The 18,290-nt window shown below is 42.8% G+C and overlaps 1 protein-coding gene across 1 annotated transcript in view; it reads left to right on the forward strand.

The window, feature by feature from the left end:
* SMIM35 (small integral membrane protein 35) overlaps positions 1–15,313 on the forward strand; it is a 72,386-nt gene extending 57,073 nt beyond the window's left edge. The window contains exons 2-5 of the mRNA XM_043997227.1: positions 10,003–10,119; positions 11,084–11,117; positions 12,398–12,540; positions 13,373–15,313. Coding sequence (XP_043853162.1) covers positions 10,003–10,119; positions 11,084–11,117; positions 12,398–12,503 — 257 coding nt within the window. The 3' untranslated portion in view covers positions 12,504–12,540; positions 13,373–15,313. The remainder of the gene's footprint in view (positions 1–10,002; positions 10,120–11,083; positions 11,118–12,397; positions 12,541–13,372) is intronic.
* The last annotated feature ends 2,977 nt before the right edge of the window (positions 15,314–18,290 follow it).

Below are 18,290 nucleotides of genomic sequence, written 5' to 3' on the forward strand. Positions count from 1 at the left end.
GACTTGCCCAGGGTCACACAGCTAGTAAGTGTCAAGTGTCTGAAGACAGATTTGAACTCGGGTCCTTCTGAATGTAGGGCTAGTACTTTATCCACTGTGCCACCTAGCTGCCCCCTAATATTTTTGTAATATAATTTGGTACTTATTATCCATTAGATTGTGAACTCCTTGAGAGGAAGGACTGTCTTTTGCCTCTTTTTGTATCCCCGGTGCTTAGTACAGTGCCTAACACATAGTAGGTGCTTAATAAATGTTTAATGATTGACTATGTCCATTGCCTTCTGATTATTTTCTTGAAAGCATCCATGATGTATAGGCATGAAGCTGCAATGTAGTCTCCAACTTCTTTATTATTCCTGAGTCACATTTTCTAACATATTTCTCATTATTCTCCCCTATACTCACGTTTGCATTGATGTCACTGGATTTTAAAGGATATGTTGATTTTAAGGAGACTCAGGAAAACAAGCACATGCAGTGTAAATGGAAAGAACAAAAAGTCCAAACTGAACACTGGAATTACACATAATGACCAAGCTTGGTACTAAAGGAGAGAGGGAAGACATATATTCCTCTTTTTTTTCTTCCCAGAGTACTCCAGTTCCATAGGCATAGAACATTGCATACACTATCAGACTTGGGTGATGTGATGACTGGTTTTGCTGAACTCCTTTTTCCTCTTCATTTTCTTTTTTTTTTTAAAGTTTTACATTTTTTTTAAATTAAAAAAAATGTTTTTTTCTTCTTTTTCTCCTTATTCTTTAGGGATGGCTCACTGGGTCCAGGTCCTGGAAAGGAACACATTCAGAAATATAGGCTATGTAAAAACAAAAGATGTCAGTACAATATTTTGAGTGTGCATTGTTTGAATTCAGAGTGTCTTATGAAATTCCTGATCTAGAATGTCACTGTCTCTTCCTTATCCTTTGCAGCAATTATTTTCGTGGTGGCATTTTAATAAAAGCTCTTAAATATTTTCATTTGAGGTTAGCAAACATCTTACGAAATGATTTTTCCTGTTGCATGGCAAAGTCAAGTTGGCCAACTCTATTACCCTGGGCAAAGCATTCAACCTGTCTAGGGCTCAGTTTCTTCACCTATAAAATGAGTGGCCTCTGAGGTACCTGTAAACCATCTCCTCAGTTAGTGATACCTTTCTTTTTTGTCTTCTGTTTTCATCTACGAGAAACTATAAATACTGACATGATTCAGTTCAGCTAGTAGTAGTGTATCTACTTGGTCCCCAGACAGGTATCTTATTAAGTTAATATTTACAGGGGACATAAAAGATGTATGATACTATATACTTTCTGCCTCTTTCTCCACAACTCTACAATGTCACTGAAGAAGAGGAAGAGCGCTGAATAGGACCAAGGGCCCATTTTCTATTTTATTTTGTTCCCTGACTTGCTAAGGCTGAAGAATAAATCACCTTGTGAGCAGCCTGTTTAGGATGAGCCTCTCTCTGCTTAGCCAGGCTGGTCCTCAGGATACAGGCTCTGTCTGTTTGCCAGGACCATATTCAAAGACTTACCAGATCTTGGACTTCAATGTCATGGAATGGCCCTTGAAAATCTGGGGTGACCACCTCACCACGATGAGGCATGTTAAGGAAGACTTTTGGACATAAGTATTTTGTGGAAATTGCAGACCTTAAAAGACTACAGAAATGTGAGTTATTATTTACTTTTCTGTGCACATGTGGTATCTCACATTGGAATGTAAGATCCTTGAGGGCAGCAACTACTTTGTTTTCATCCTTGTGTCCCCAGCACACCTTAGGCATTTAATTCTAATTCTAATTTTCTATGTCAACTCGCTGAGTTGACATATAAAATGAAGAGAATAGTAATAATAATTGCTGGGCCCGTATCGGGGTTGTTGGGGGGAAGGGGAATTGTGCATTGCAAAGTGTAAACACTATCATGTACTTCGTACCCTGAAAGAACCACATGGCTAACATCAGTTTTTATTGCCACCTTCCCTATACATAGCCCGATAGCCCTGAGTGAATTATTTACTAGGAGAAGGTGATAATAGGTTGCTCTTAAAAGAGTTCAGTATTTCCTGAGCAAATCTCAACCCTTGCTGTTCTCTAATTTAAATCCTGGATATAAGAAAAGTGAAGAAAGTAGGTTTGCCCAAAAGCCCCGAGGGAAATTTCCCACTGAACTCTGGAGGAGTCTGACTCCCCCAGTCATTTCCTTTATTCTCGTGGCATGGTGTAATGGAGAGGGCACTGGACTGGGAGACAGGAGACCTGGGCTCTAGTCTAGTCTATAACACTCCACAGCTGTGTGGCCCCATTTCTCTAAGCCTCAGCTTCCTCCTTGTGAAATATGGACTACTAGTAGCCCTTAAAGCTCTAGCATTCTAACCCAGTGCAAATGGATGGATCTGCCACAAGGGGGTATGTGCTTTGCAGAAATTCTTGTGCATTGTCCTTCCCTCAGCAGTAAAGAAGAGGGAGGCTTGTCCTTCCCAGTATTTCAGTTTGTAAGAGCGGCATCTGTACTGGGCTTCATAGTCTGATGATTTTCCCTTTGCCAAAAAAAAAAAAAAAAAGCAAACATGAAGGGGGAGGTGGTTGAGATAGCAGTATTGAGTCTGATCTCTTATTTACACATCAGGCAGTGGTGTAATGAGAAGAGTGTTGAATCTAGGGCCAGAAGACCTGGGTTTGAATTAGCTGTGTGGCCTTGGGAAAAATCACTTGACTTATCTGGGCCCTAGTTTCTTAATCAATAAAGCAAAGACATCAGCTATTAGATAATTTCTATCACTTTCAACTGTCTGAAATGATTTGAGAGCCAGGTTTGAGAAACATGGTTCAAATATAATTTCATGCTGGATAGATCTTAATAGCAGATTGGATAGTTAGGGAGAGTGAAGATAGGATCCTCATCATTGAAGATAGTTCCATCTGGCTAAACAGTGTCATCATGGCTAATCCCATAATACCCAGAGCAGTGATCTTCTCTGTTAGGGACTGAAACCTGGGCCTAAATGGAGACTGAGGCTGATCTAGGGTGACTGCTCTTGCGGTCCTATGGGTTGGTGGTGTGACTAGGGAAGCCAAGGGGAGGGGAGGCAAATACTGTACTGATGGTGAGGTCTGAAGAAAGAGGAAGGTAGTGGGGTTTTCTCTGCCTGTTGAAATCCATGCGATGTGATGCCACCCTCCAAAGAGATTTCCCTTACTTTTCCACCCTCATTGCTCCCCAACAAATGGAAGTGATCTTTGCCTTCTTAAGCGATCTCATAGTATTTTGTCCTAAATTCTCTTCTCCTTTGTACTTATTACCCAAGGTCTTGTGTTAGGCTATTTAAGTACATGTCTTATTTCCCCTACCAGATTGTTAACTGCTTACAAGAGCAGAAACTGCATCATTTTTGTCTTTATATTTCCCCTGTTCCCCTGAGGGCTTAGCACATAGTTTTTGCTAGCACATCCTCTGCTCCTCCAGTCCCGCCCCGATTACTTTGTATTAACTTTATTATTATTATTATTATTTAATGAGATACTGCAATGGATAGAGAGCTGTCTTTGGAACCAGGAAGACTTCGTTCAAGTTCCACCAATGACCTATTCTGGCTGTATTACCTTGGGCATGTCACTGAATCTTTTAATGCTCCAGGCAACTCTATAAGACTCTAAATTGCTGGGAAAAAAATACCAACTTGAATTGTTAGAGGGAATTTCCTCATGCAGGATTTCCATATATGAATGAAATCACAAGTCTAGTCCCTCTGCTAGTATAATTGTAACCCGTTTTTACTGTTGTGTCCCCCTAAATACAAAATACATATGTGATCTTGAAGTAATGTTCATAGATTCCATGGTGGGTTTGAAAGGAAAACCATCCCTCCTCCCCCCCCCCAAGGGGTGGAGCTGAGGGGGTAAGAATAGAAGAAGTCAGGCCTGAAAGAAGGAGCTGAGAAAAAGATCTCTAGACCTGTCCTCACCAGCAGAACACCTACCCCTCCTCAACTTATTAAACACTGAACAGGGTTTGGAAATCTTTGAAAGTGGTTTCCTTTACAATATTCACGGTCATTGTATAAACTGTCCTCTTGCTTCTGGTCACTTAAGTATTAGTTCATCCAAGCCCTTTCAATTTCAATGATTTTTGTCATTCTTAACATTAACATGCCATAATGTATTCAGTCATTCTGTAACCGATGGGAACCCATTTTGTTTCCTTTATTATTATTTTTTCTATGCAGAATGATGAGTGTTGCACATGTAGGGATGAGATGGGTCCAAGGAAACTTTTGTCCCGCAGTGTCAAGTGGGACTTTATGGGGTAGGGTATAGAAGAGGGTATATTTCTTTTGTTGTGCACCAGAGGACAAAACTGGGGTGAGTGGGTGAAAATTAAAAGCATGAAGAGTTTGACTTAATTTAACAATGGTCTTTCACAGAGTTATAAATGCCCACAATGTAAATGGGTTGACTTATGAGGAAGTATATAATCTCTTTCAAGAAGTGTGCCAAAAAAATCAAAATCAAATAAAATAAAGAAGTATGCCATCTGTCTTGGGTGTGGCTGAAAGGAATCTTTTATTGGGTGGGATGTTGACATGATATAGCCTGGACTGATCACTGGATTTGGAGTCATAGAACAATATATGTAAAGTTAGAAGAGTTGGGGCGGCTAGGTGGTGCAGTAGATAGAGCACCGGCCCTGGAGTCAGGAGTACCTGAGTTCAAATCTGGCCTCAGACACTTAACACTTACTAGCTGAGTGACCCTGGGCAAGTCACTTAACCCCAATTGCCTCACTAAAAAAAAAAATTAATTAAAAAAAAAGTTAGAAGGGTCTTCAGAGGCCATCTAGCTCAACCTCTTTATTTTATAGATGAGGAAACTGAGGGTCAGAGAAGCTAAGGACACACAGGTCCTGACAGAGTTGAGATTTGGACCCAGGTTCTCCAATTCCAAATTCTCTGCATCACATGGGTATGAATCTTGGCTCAGCTACTAACTAGTTGTGTGACCTTGGGTGAGTCACTTAACCTCCTTAGACCTTAGTTTCTCCTTCAGTAAAACAAGGAGGTGGAGCTAGAGAGCCTCTGAGACCCTTTCTAGCTCTAGAATGTACAACAAGAGTCTAGACCATAAATTATGCTCTTGGTGGAAAATGAGATGAATTATCCAATAATCTGGGTTTCCTCAGAAGTTTTTTTTAAAGGACTCTATCTGGTGGGGGTGGGGGATGGGGGTGGTGTTCAGGTAGAGAAAATGAGGATTCTGTGCATGTAATGAAAAGAAGAAAAGTCTGAGGAGAAGCTAGGTGGTGCAATGGATAGAACACTAGCCTTGAAGTTAGGAGGTCCTGAGTTCAAATCCAGCCTCAGATACTACCTGTGTGACCTTGGGTGAGTCACTTAATCCCAATTGCCTCAAAAGGAAAAAGAAAAGTGTGTGCATATGTGTGGCAGTTCTGGGGTAACTATTGTGCTGGTTGAATAGTGGACTATTTATTCATGTGGGTAATCGTATTTTGTGAATGATTGTATTTGTGAAGTTTGTGTGTGTGTGTGTGTGTGTGTGTGTGTGTGTGTGTGTGTGTGTGGTGTCCAGTAGAAACTAACCTGGGGGTGGGGGTGAGGGGCTCTGGAACTCACAGCTTGCTTCCCTCCTCCAGGGCCCTGAAGTGTATCTGGGCTTACACCAGTATCAGCTGTTTTGTTCTCCTTCTTCCTGGGGCCCAACAGGCATGAGCATATAACAGAGAATAGTCAGACAGTGAAAGCTACCTTTGAACTGACTTAGCAGCTGAGGGGTGGGGGGTGTTCTGAAACTGCAGGCAGGCTTCCTATGGTAGGCCTGGCTTAGAGCCTCCTCTTCCCCTCATCTGGGGTATCTAAGTGAATTATCTGCTCTGAGGCAGTATCATCCCTTGATGCTCTGAGTAAGAGCCTTAGAACATTAGGCAGAGAAATATTCTTGGGGGATAGGGTTGGGGAGGATTGAGGGACAAAGGCCAGTGGTCCAATTAGTGCCTCTATTCACTTGTCTGTGCTCCTGGAAGCTGCAGTGTATGAGGCAGGGCATGCCCTATGAAGGAATGAACAAATAAGAAAGCAGTTCTTAAGCCCAACAAGCATGACCACCCACATGATAGAAGGCCTATCTCGGCTTCCCTTTAGACTTCCATTGTAACTAAGCTGAATCATTGTAGCACGGCTGGTTGGAAAGTTGTGAGATTCTTTCCATTGCCTCTCAGTTCAATTCAATAAGCATTTGGAAAAACCTTGGGGATAAAAAGACAAAATTCTCCCTGTCCTCAAGGAGTTTAAATTCTTATTGAGGGAAACAACATCCACATTGGAAATAACATATGAAATAATTTCTGGGGAGGGGCGGTGGGAACCAGAATAAAAGGAGATCGAGATAGATTTCCTGAAGGAGGTGAAAATAGGGTAAAGGGTTACTCTCCTCACCAGACAGATGATTAAAGTGAGGGCCAGGGAGACAAGGGGCCCCCTACCTTAAGGCCTCTACAAGTAATGAGTGGAATCAAGATTAGAATCAAGGCCTCTCCCCTGGCTTTTTTGCTTACAGCTATACTACTATACTGTAAGCTTCCTGAAGGAAGGGGCCTTCTGATGATATCCTATTCACTGATCTATCTTGCCATAGTTTCCTGAATAGTGCTTGGCCCTGTAAAATGAGAGTGTCAGACCACAGCCTGTAAGGTGCGTTTCAGTTCTAACAAGTGATGAATCCTAGTATTTAGAGTTTAAATGGGTCATAGATATCCTCCATTACAATCCTCTCATTTTACAGACAAGGAAAGTCAGGGTCAAAGAGGTTCAGTGACTTGCCCGAAGTCAAAACCAGGGTTTGCACTTAGTTCCTATTGATTCCTTTTCCTATCCTCCCTGCTCTGTCTTCCTTCCTTCTCTCCAGCTCCAGGGACATGTGGGTTCTGAGTCGCTGAGCACAGCTAAACAGAACCTTTGCAACAGAGCTGTCCCAGGGACAAAACTTCAGTGTCTTGACAGTTAGCATTGCAGCTCAGGTTGGGACCGTGATTCTGTGAACTGCACTACTTTTGTCACTATGCATGAATTTGCCCTCTGTACTCCTTATTCTTTTATTTACTTTACTGATCTTGTCAAGCTTCGGGGTTTTTGTTTGTTGTGTTTTGTTTAATGTCACTTTGATGCTATTAAGGAGAAGAAGGGATGCACTCATTCCTTGAGATGCTAAAGGAGTTGGGGAAATTCTGGGTTTCCCAGTAGTGCCAGGGAGTGCTCTAACTGAACCCAAGTCTATTCAGGCTGGGGGTGGGATGGTGGAGTGGGTTCTAAGAAATTTTTAGAAGTTCTTAGAAAGTGGATCTTGCCTTTTTCCAGAAAATTACTTAAAATAGTCCTTTTTGTGGTGGCAAAGAATCAGAAACTGGGGGAGTGCCCATCAATTGGGCAATGGCCAAACAAGTTATATAGAATACTATGGAATACTATTATGCTATCAAAAATGATTAAGGGGACACTACCAGAGAAACCTGGGAAGATTTGTATGAACTGATATATAGTGAGTTAAGCAGAAACAGGAGAAAGAACACTATACAATACAAAAAACATTGTAAAGACAAATAACTTTGAAGACTTGGAAACTCTTATTGATGTAATATTGTTTAGTCATTTTCCAGTCGTGTTGGACTCTTTGTGATCCTATTTGGGGTTTTCTTGGCAAAGATGCCAGAGTGGTTTGCTATTTCCTACTCCAGCTCATTTTTATACATGAGAAAACTGAGTCAAACAGGGTTAAGTGACTTTCCCAGGGTCACACAGTTAATAAGTGTCTAAGGCCAGATTTGAACTTAGGAAGAAGAACCTTCCTGACTCCATGCCCAGCACTCTATCCACTGTGCCACCTGGCTGTGAGATCAGTGTAATGACCAATCACAGATGGTGGAACAGGTTGTCTACTCCTGAGAGACGGGTGATGGACTCAGTGAAGATTGAAATGTATATTTTTAGACGAGTTCAGTTTTTTTTGACTATGCATATTTGTACATACTTGGGTTTTTTGTTTTGTTTTGTTTTGCTTCCTCAATTGGAGGGAGAAAGGCTTGCGAAAGGGAGAGAAAATGAAATCTTTGAAAATAACAAAATTTAATTAAAAAAAAGAAAACATGTCTGGGACTCAACTGATCTTTACTATTTTCTAACTGCTGCAGGACCTTTCACAACCCAGCCTAAGTAGGAAGAATCTGAGATGTACAATATACATGTCTCCCTGCTCCTGAATCTAAATGTCTGTGATGAAAATCAAAACAAAACAAAAACCAAGTCAACTTGAATGTTGTGGTAATAACTGGAATGGAAGAGATTTAGGCTGGAATTGTATATTGTGGCACAGTAGATAGAGAAGATCTGAGTTCAAATTTGGCCTCAGACACTTATTAGGTGTGTGACCTTCTGCAAGTCACTTAATCTTTGTATGCCTCAGTTTTCTCCATATTTTTTTTTTGGGGGGGGCAACAGGGATTAAGTGACTTGCCCAGGCTCACACAGCTATTAAGTATCAAGTATCTGAGGTCGGATTTGAACTCAGATCCTCCTGAATCCAGGGCCAATGCTTTATCCACTGCACCACCTAGCTGCCCCCTTGCCTCAGTTTTCTCATGTGTGAAATGGGAATAATAATATAATCCATCTCTTATGGTGGTGGTGAGGATCAAAAGACATAATAATTATAAAGCACTTGACATAGTTCCTGGCACTTAGGAAAGGCATAATGTTGTTGAAAGCTTGAGGCAGTGATAATGATCATCAGAGCTGGAGGGAGTTGTAGAGACCAATCCTCTCTGTGTGGACAATACAGGACAGGGACTTTCTCAAGGTCTACAATTGCTACTCTGCTACTATTAAGTAGAAGAATTACTGTGGATTAGAACCCAAGTCCCTTTGACTACAAATCCAGTGCTCTTTCCATCAGCATGGTATGATATAAAAAGTGTTAGACTCAGAATCAGGAGTCATTTGACTTTTTTTGGGGGGGGGGCAGAGCAATGAGGGTTAAGTGACTTGCCCAGGGTCACACAGTTAGTGTCAAATGTCTGAGGCTGGATTTGAACTCAGGTCCTCCTGAATCCAGGGCCAGCACTTTATCCACTGTGCCATCTAGCTGCCCCAGTCATTTGATACTTACCAGCTAGGTGACCATGGGTCAGTCAATGATCCTCTCAGTTTCCTCATCTGCAAAATGGGGATATTACCTTTAGTCCCTTCCCCTATGGATGTGATCACTTAAAGTGCTTCTGTCAGTTCCAAAGTGCTGTGTAAGTGTCAAGTAGTCAACTAGGTGGTGTTGCATTGGATAGAGCGCTGGGGCCTGAAGTCAGGAAGACTTATCTTTCTGAGTTCAAATATGGCTTCAGACACTTCCTAGCTGTGTGACGCTGGACAAGTCACCTAACCCTGTTTGCCTTAGTTTCCTCATCTATAAAATGGGCTAGAGAAGGAAATGGCAAGCCACTCCATTATCTTTGTCAAGAATACCCCAATTGAGGTCTCAAAGAATTGGACATGACTGAAAATGACTTGACAACAACAAAAGTGTGAAATATTATTTTCGCTATATCACTTTGCTTCTCATACAATGGGGAAACCCTCCCGACTTTGTCACCACAATGGACACCTGAAAGGAACCTTCACTATGATTCCAGAGGGTGTGGACTCTCCCTCTTCAACTCTCATCCTATCTCTCAGGTTGTACGCAGACACAAGAATCCAATTATAACACACTAGTAAAGGTAATCCAAACTTAACAACTTTTGGAGGAGAACGGGGTCGTTTGAAGGAGGCCAATGGCCTCGCATTCTGGTGTTTTTCTGATATGGGTTCCTCCATTCCCCAAGGCCCGAGTCTGGGCCTTAGGTTGGCTCTCCAAGGTCTATGCCCATCTCTGGCTAGCCTGGTACATCACAGAGGCCTTCCTAAAGAGGCTAACAGTCCCCTCCACTCTCGCTTTCTCTGCAGGTGAGGAGTCCATTAGTACTTTAGGTCTGATCCTAGGAGTGGGTCTGTCGTTACTAGTGGTGTCCATCCTTGGCTACAGTCTGGCCAAGTGGTACCAACACGGATACTGCTGGGAGGGTGAGTACATGCAGGTGTCCTGGGATCTTTGGCCAGTCCCTTTGGGCTCACAGCCATCACAGCTGGGGTAAGGGTGTGGGCTGGTTAAAGCAGTGTGAGCTGTGTTCTTACCTGAGCAGAAAACGAAAATATTTCCTGTGGTTGAAGTGGTTGGAGACTTTTTCAGGCAGCTGACTGTTTGAAGTGTGTGTGTGTGTGTGTGTGTGTGTGTGTGTGTGTGTACAGAGGGCCAAGGTTCTTGCTGTGCCTCAGAAATATGTAACCTGTCATCCTGCCAACTGGTTGTATAAAAAAGAAGGCAGGTGACCTATGGGAACTTTTGTAGACCGTAAGGCAAAGGGCTATGTAGGGTATCCTCCATAACCCCCATCTTCTCAGTCAGCTAGGTGGTATCTCTTTCCACAGAAATTTGTCTCTGGGCCCCCTCCCTGACTGGCCAGCTCTTACAGATCTGCTGGGAGTCTACTGAGGTTCTTTGACGGGGCTCCAAACTCCCCTGTATGTTCATTTCTGGATACCCTGAGGACAGAAGCAGTTAGCAGAAGTGCTTCTGGAATACACCGGGGACCAAAGAAGCAGTGTAAACCTTTCCATACCCCCCATCCCCAGTTTCTCAGGATTGTAATATATTTAGCTGATAAACCTGAGTCCTCCCCATTTTTAGATGAGTGTTTTATACTGTTGACTGTCACGATCCACGAAGTAGAAATGTTTCAGTGATTTAAGAAGCCTTTTACTTTCTGGGTGGCTCTGTCCCTGGGGAGATGGCTAACCCTAGGACAATGAGGAATATCCCACAGGATACCAATGAGCTTCAAAGAGACACATCTACAGCCTGAAATAAGTTCCTGCCAGGACCAGTTTTCCCCTAAGATCCAACCTATGAAGTAAGAATGTCCCAGTAGGTACATGCTTCCCTATAGGTGGTGCTAACTCTATCCTATTTGCCTGTTTGACTTTCTAGGGCCCAACTTTGTGTTTAACTTGTACCAGATCCGGTGAGTAGGCCTGGGGTTACCTGAAGATGTCATCTCTGAATGAGCCCAGCTGGCAGGGCCATTGGGCTTGTTCATCACACGGATGTGATTCTGGAAGGGATCTTAGAGGTTATGTAGACCTCCCCACTCATCTTAGGATGAAGAAATCTAGACCCAGAGAGTCTGAGTGACTTGTCCTAGGATTTGAATCTAAGTCCTCTGACTCCATATCCACTCTGTGGACCACACTGGCTGGCATCACTCCATCCTGCTAGTGGGCAAGAGAGTGCTGATGTTGTCTTCTTCCCTGACCATTATCTTCTTTTTTCGGCTCTTTTACAACTTTAAGGGGTCTGGTGGTTGGTGGGTTTGGGTTTTTTTTTTTTTTTTTTTGGTATTCCAAAGGAGAGCTAGATCACCATAGATCACAGGACATTAGAACCTGAAGGGATCTTATTTTAGCAATTGTTATAGCTTCACACTTAACAATATATCCCAGTAATAAAAACTAGAACACAAACGGACCAATGACAGGTCCTGATACCGCTGACCCCTTTAGCACTCTTGGATCTCAGGTATTCAGAAATACTCTTCTGTTGGGGCTCTCTGGAGGTCATCAGCTTTTCTGGGCCATAATTAGCCCATCTGGAAAATGGGGGAGTGGTAGGGTTGGATGGTCTGACTAAGGTTTCTTCTAGTATAAGTCTATGGTCCTAAGATCCATTCCTCTTCCTTCTTTCTTTTACCCTGATGGATTGATTGAAGTTACTGCCTTGGAGGAAGATCTGCCAGCCAATTAGAGTGTTGATCAAGCAAGTCCTAATGGCATGAATTCCCCCCTTCCTGGCATGAAATCTTGGGGGAGAACTCCTCTCCACTCTTTCACACCCTGTCCCCCTGCCCCCAGCTTAGTAAGAGAAGATTCTTGCTGCCCAGACTTGCTCCCAGCTGTGTAACCCAACTGGCAGGGAACCCAGAAGAAGTCTAGGCTCCTTGGAAAAAGCCTTCTTCCCACGTAAAGGCTGCTCCTCCTCTTATTAACAGAAGTTTTAGTGGAAAGACCACTAGATTTGGGGTCAGAGGACACGGATGCCAAACCCCAAGTGCTTTGTTACTTATTGGGTGTGTGACTTAGCAGATCACCCTCTCTAGGACTTATTTTCTTCATCTTTATTTTTTTTTTAATTTTTTCCCCATCGTTAAAAATGAAATGTTGTTATTAGATGATCTCTAAGATACCACTTAACTCTGGGTCTTATGAACCTATGAATTTACAATAAATTGTGTCTCTTGTTCCTCAGCAACTTTAAATCTGGGGAGCTGGAGCTGGGTCCTCCCTTCACCATCAGCGGCCACCTCAGCAACTCAGAAGGTGGCTATAAGCAGTTCTATGACAGGCCACTCTGAGGCAGGGGGAATCCCCCGCTTCAGGGACCCATGAGAGGTGAGTGGGGACCTACCTTCTGGTGGCAATGTATTTAACTCGCAAGGTGTAGAGGGGTGCGTGCGTGCGTGCATACGTGTGTGTGTGTGTGTGTGTGTGTGTGTGTGTGTGTAAGAGAGAGAGAGAGAGGACAAGGGGTCCTTTTGTTCTTCACTGCTTAGTTTCTTCCGGCATTTGGCCTATTTGATCGCCATACTTACTCTTTCTTTCCTTGGAGAGATAAATCCCTAATTCTACTCAGAGAGATGACAGAGCAGAGTTTCTGCCTTTGCTCCTTGCAAAAAAACCATTCCCTCCAAGGGGCAGCATTCTAGGGTGTCAGTTCCCAGATCTGATAAGTTAAATGACACTTCTTTGGCTTCCTAGACTCAAACCTGCTTTTATTTATTCAATAATGAAAGCACCTTAACTTCAAAGTTTTCCCCAAGGGTTCACTCTACTTCTCAGATGTTCTTTGTTCTCCCATTGTCTACCTTTGCTTAGTTCTCCCAGCCTCCCCTTCCATATACTCCTCTCCAATTCCCCCACCCTTTCTATCTACTTCTTGTCAAGTACCTGAACTTCTCTTCATTTTCTCCTTTCCAGCTTCTCTCCACCTTCTTTCCTCCCATATCTCCAGCCTCTTTCCCACCTCTACCTCCCCCCTCTGTCTAGCAACTCTCCATTCCCGCTTGCAATACCTCTCACAATTTATTCCTTTTCTCTTGGACCCTCTTCCTGCCTCTCCTTTTCTCTAGGGAGAGTCAGTTAGGGAAGAATACTGAGAACAGAGCTGTGCCCCTCCAAAGTCTGATTTCCTTCCTACCTAACACTTTCCATTTTGATCCTCTAGGAAGAAGTTCATGCCTCAGCTACTATCATTGCCTGGGGTTCTCCTTTTTCCTCAGACCTCCACCTCCCTTTGGCCACAGGGGAATGGCCCTGGTGCCCCTCACTGGAGAATATGAGGATCCTCTCTGGATCAGCACAAAGGAGAAGCTGGGTCTTCTGACAACACGGTGTTGCTAGAGCTAAAGAGAAGACAACTAATCCTGGAGAGAAGAATGGGTACCCCATGGAGAAACTGAGGGCCTGCAGGGCTGCCTTTTGGTGACTTCAGCCTAACATGGGGCATTACCCATTAGTTCCATGTCTTTTGTTTTTTCCTTGGAATCTCCTTCTTTACTTCCTTCCTCTCACAAGAAGGGAGGGAAGGAGACACGCAGCCAGACAAGAATAAAGAGATAGGAACTCTACCAAGGGCATCATTCACTTACTTCTTCCACTCCAGCCTGAGAAATCAACAATGCCTTTAATAAGAGGAAATCTAACTCTGGTCCTTGTTCTTCCCGGCAGGAGACAATGTGGTCCTGGATTTGGAATCAGGGAACCTTAGCTTGAATCCTGCCATTTATGATTTGCGTGACCTTGGGCAAGTAATTTAATGCCTCTGGGCCTCAGTTTCCTTATCTGTAAAATGAAAGGATTGGACGAGATGACCTTTAAGGTGTCTTGCACCTGAATACCTATGAACCCTTTAGGATCTTTCATCTATTCTGTCTATCCTCTTAGGGCCACATTCAGAGGCAGCTAGTTGGTGTAATGGATAGAGTGCCAACTGGCCCTGAACTCAGGAAGAGCTGAGTTCAAATCTGATCTCAAACACTTACTAGTTGTGTGACCTTGAGGCAAGTTAATTAATTTCACTGCAAAATGGGGATAATAGCACTGGGGTTGTGAGGATCTTAGCCCAGTGTCTGACAAATAGTAGGTGCTTAATAAATGTTTACTCCATTCCATTCCACTTAGTAGCTGGGAGGAGCCTGTTCTTTGTACTGATAATTGGTTACCTCAGGGAAATTATGCTAGCTATTAGGAGGTGGGTTTATGAGTTTTTGTGATGAAAAAAAAATTCATCTTGTGGTAACCAGCCTCTCCAAACTTAGCTAAGCTACTCCTCCACCACCAAGTACAGCACCAGGCCTTTCTATCTGATAGGACAGTTGTCACCTGATAGTCCTCTGGGACCCAGGATCACGGCTATGCTACAATGATGTAGCAGATGTCAGTGGAGTTGTTGATGCCCCCCTCCTAATTATCTGTAGTGACATAAATAGCACATAACAAAAGCTAGCTTCAAACAACATTTTCTTTGATTTTGAGGGGTTACAGGTCGACTTTTCTAAGGATATTTTATATTCCCAAAGCACTCACTGATGGTGACACCATAGATAGAACACTGAGCTTGGAGTTAGGAAGACCCCTGGGTCTGAACCCTGCCCCAAACATTTACTAGCTGTGTGACTCTGGACAAGTAATTTAGCCTCTCTGGGCCTTAGTGTTCTCATCTGTAAAACTGGGGTGTTGAACTAAATGGCCTAAGATCCTATGATAATGAGACTGGGTGGTGGGAGGGGAATAGATATTCCACAAAATTCACACTGGGAAAATCCATAATTGAACGTAGGTAACTACTTGTACAAAAATATTTATAGCAACTCTTTTTGTGGTGGCAGAGATGAGAAATTAAGGGGATGCACATTAATTGGGGAATGGCTGAACAAGCTGTGGTTTATGATTGTGATGAAATACTATGCTATGAGAAATGACAAGCAGGATAGTCTCAGAAAAACCTGGAAAAACTTCCACGGACTGATACAAAGTGAGAACATTATACACAGCAACAGCACTATTATATGAAGAGCGATGGTGAATGACAGCTATTCTCAGCAATACATCGATCTAATACAATTCTAAAGGACTTAAGATGGAAAATGTTATCTACCTCCAGAGAAAGAACTGATGGAGTCTGAATACCGATCGAAGTATATTTTATTTTTACTTTATTTTTCTTGTGGGTTTTCCTTTGCAACATGACTAATAAGGAAATCTGTTTTGCATGACTACACATGTATAATCTATATCAAATTGCTTGCCTTCTCAAGGAGGGGGAGGGAGAAGAGGGAGGGAGAGAATTTAGAACTCAAAAGTTAAAAAAATTAATGTTAAATTGTTTTTACATGTAATTGGAAAAAATAAAATGTAAAAAAAAAATTTAAAAGGTAGATTAATAGACAAAAGGCAATTTTGTTTTGTGAGTGGTCATCTCTTTCCTTCAACCCCTCACCCCATCTTCTCTTCTCATGAAGGTAGATGAAGGGCCACCAGGAATGGAGAATATAGATTCCTGTTGCTTTTCTGTTGCTTTTCTGAAGCAATGCTGAAAAAGTGATTTTTCAGAAGTGCAACTCTGACCTTTCCCCTCCTCAGTAAATTACAGTGGCTCCCTATTGCCTCCAGGATCAAATATAAAATCCTTTGTTTGGCTTTTTGGCCTTATCCTTCCCTTCTAGCCTTAGATTTTACTCCCCGCTGTGTGCTTTACAATTCAGGAACACATTGACCTTCTTACTGTTTTCTGCACATAATACTCTATCCTCTGTTTCCATGGCTGTTCCCCATGCCTGGAATGCTCCCCCTACTCACCTCTGCCTCTTGACTTCCCTGACTTCCTTTGCAGGAGGCCTTTCCCCGCTTCCCCCAATGTTATCACTTTCTCACTGAGATTGCTTTCTATTTATGCTGTGTATGTCTTGTATCTACAATTATTTTCATGGTGCCTTCCCCATTAGAGTGTGAGCTTCTTGAGACCAGGAACCATGTTTTCCTTTGTATCCCCAGAACTTAGCTTAGGGCCTGGTGCAGAGTAAGCACTTAAATAAATGCTTGTTGACATAAACCGAAGCCTTACAGATAAAATCTGTTGCCTACTAGCCATGATTATCCCCAATACCAGCATCTGGGAAGAGTGACTAAACTCAGAACTGAAGAGCTATGGAGGAGGAAGACATGAGGAATATGAATGGGAATAATGATGATGATGATGACGACGATGACTCTTACTTTCTCCAATTTCTTTAATATTTTTTGGTCTGAGTAGCATTTTTCTCAATAGTTCCCTCAGTCCTTATACCATGAATTAGATCAAGAAGACTCAGGTTTAAAGGTCTTGTGAGTGGTGGGGTGGTGAGTACAGAATTTTCTTTGGGACAGTCAAGCTAGTCTGCCTAGACACAGTGAGTATTTAATACTGGACTGAACCTCTGGATTTGGAGGTATTCTCCATTACAGACTTATCTCTCTTGGCACTGGATGAGGAATCAGGGCTAGGGAACCCCCACTAGGGAAGTTGAATGGTTGAAAAGGGTAGGGTGGATGACATTTATGCCTTTATTTTCAGTTCTTAAAGGTTGACTTCTTTTCTATCCTTTGAATTTTTGACCCTAGTGAAACTCTCTGAAATGCCCCAGGCTTTTCCTCAGTTTGGTGTGGATGCTATGGTCTACCATCATGGCAGGGCCCTGGCTTACAGGTCTTCAGGCCACTTGAAAAGGGTTGGCCAGGGGACTGTTGTGCACTCATTTGGGCTCCCTCCTAGGTTTCAAGGCCTAAGGAGAAGGACCCAGAAAGGCCTAGTTAGCCTTGGGAAAATTGGAGAGTATTTCCCATTAATCAGGGGGAGGATCTGAAACAAGGACCACTTCCTCTTCTTAGGGCATTGTTGACAACATCCCCATGTCTCTCCCTTTCCTCTTACCCCAGTGGTGTCTATTTCTCTTCTATACCTTTGGCTTAGCATGTCAAAGAACTATTTCCTCTATGCTTAAGGAACCTGTGGCTAAGTAGCCCCCCACCCTATAGCCTTCACTATGAACTTCAAAGCATTCAGGGCTCAGTGCTTAGCATTTGGCATGAAATTAGCAAATGATTCATCTAGAGTCAAACACACAGCCTTTCTGTTTTCTATTTAGGCCCTAACTCTCTTCTTTTTTCCTATAGGAAGTTTCCAGTTTATTTGGGGAGATAGGACATGTAGTAAAACTACCAGGTGGTCTCTTAGGTCTCTTCCACCTCTGAAATATGATTCTGTAAGTGCCAAAAATGAGCCAAGTAAGCATTAAGAGCTATAGAAGGGCAGGGGAAGGAGGAGAGATCTTTGTAGGTTAGGGTGATTGGTCTTGGCTGTGATTGATTTTGGCTAGACCTTTCTGGAAAATGACTGATGTCAGGAGGTTCAATGGAGCCCAGATAAGCCTCGCTCATCTACTCCTTTTCTGTGTTCAGACAAATCATAGATTTTAGTGCTTGCCCAAAGTTATCAGTTAGCTAAGGGAGACCTTGAAGTTAATTCAGGCCCATCTTTTTATTGTCCCTCTAACAAACCATCCACATTCCTATCTCCATACCTTTGTTCAAGATGTCCCCTCTCCCTGTCCACCCATTTTCTCCTTACTCCATCCTGGAATATGATCTCTCCTTTCCTTTTATCTTATTCTTTAAGGTATTTTAAGGTCAAAGTTAAATCCCACCTTCTTTACAAAACCTCATTCATTCACCCAGACTCTTAAGATTTGTCCTCCCTTCCTCTAACCCACAGCTTTTAATGTCTATATACCTCACTTTGGGTATTTAATTATGGAATTGTGAAATTTCAGAGCTTGAAGGGACCTATGAGACCACCTGGAATTTTCTCAAGTGTGTGCCCTATCTCTCCAAATAAACTGGAAACTTCTTGTAGGTGGGGGCTATGTGTATCCCCCAGATACCCAAATGGTATCAGCTCAAGAAATAGTTGTTGCATCACGTGAAACTGTCATCCTCTACTACTGGAAACTACACTGTCCTTTTTGTTAGAAAGGCGTGTGAGACCTGAGGAAGTAGGAGGGGAGATGAGAGTTGAGCAGACATGCCTCAGAAACTGATTAAGATGA

Source organism: Dromiciops gliroides, chromosome 3 (assembly GCF_019393635.1).
Source record: "Dromiciops gliroides isolate mDroGli1 chromosome 3, mDroGli1.pri, whole genome shotgun sequence".
NCBI lineage: Eukaryota > Metazoa > Chordata > Mammalia > Microbiotheria > Microbiotheriidae > Dromiciops > Dromiciops gliroides.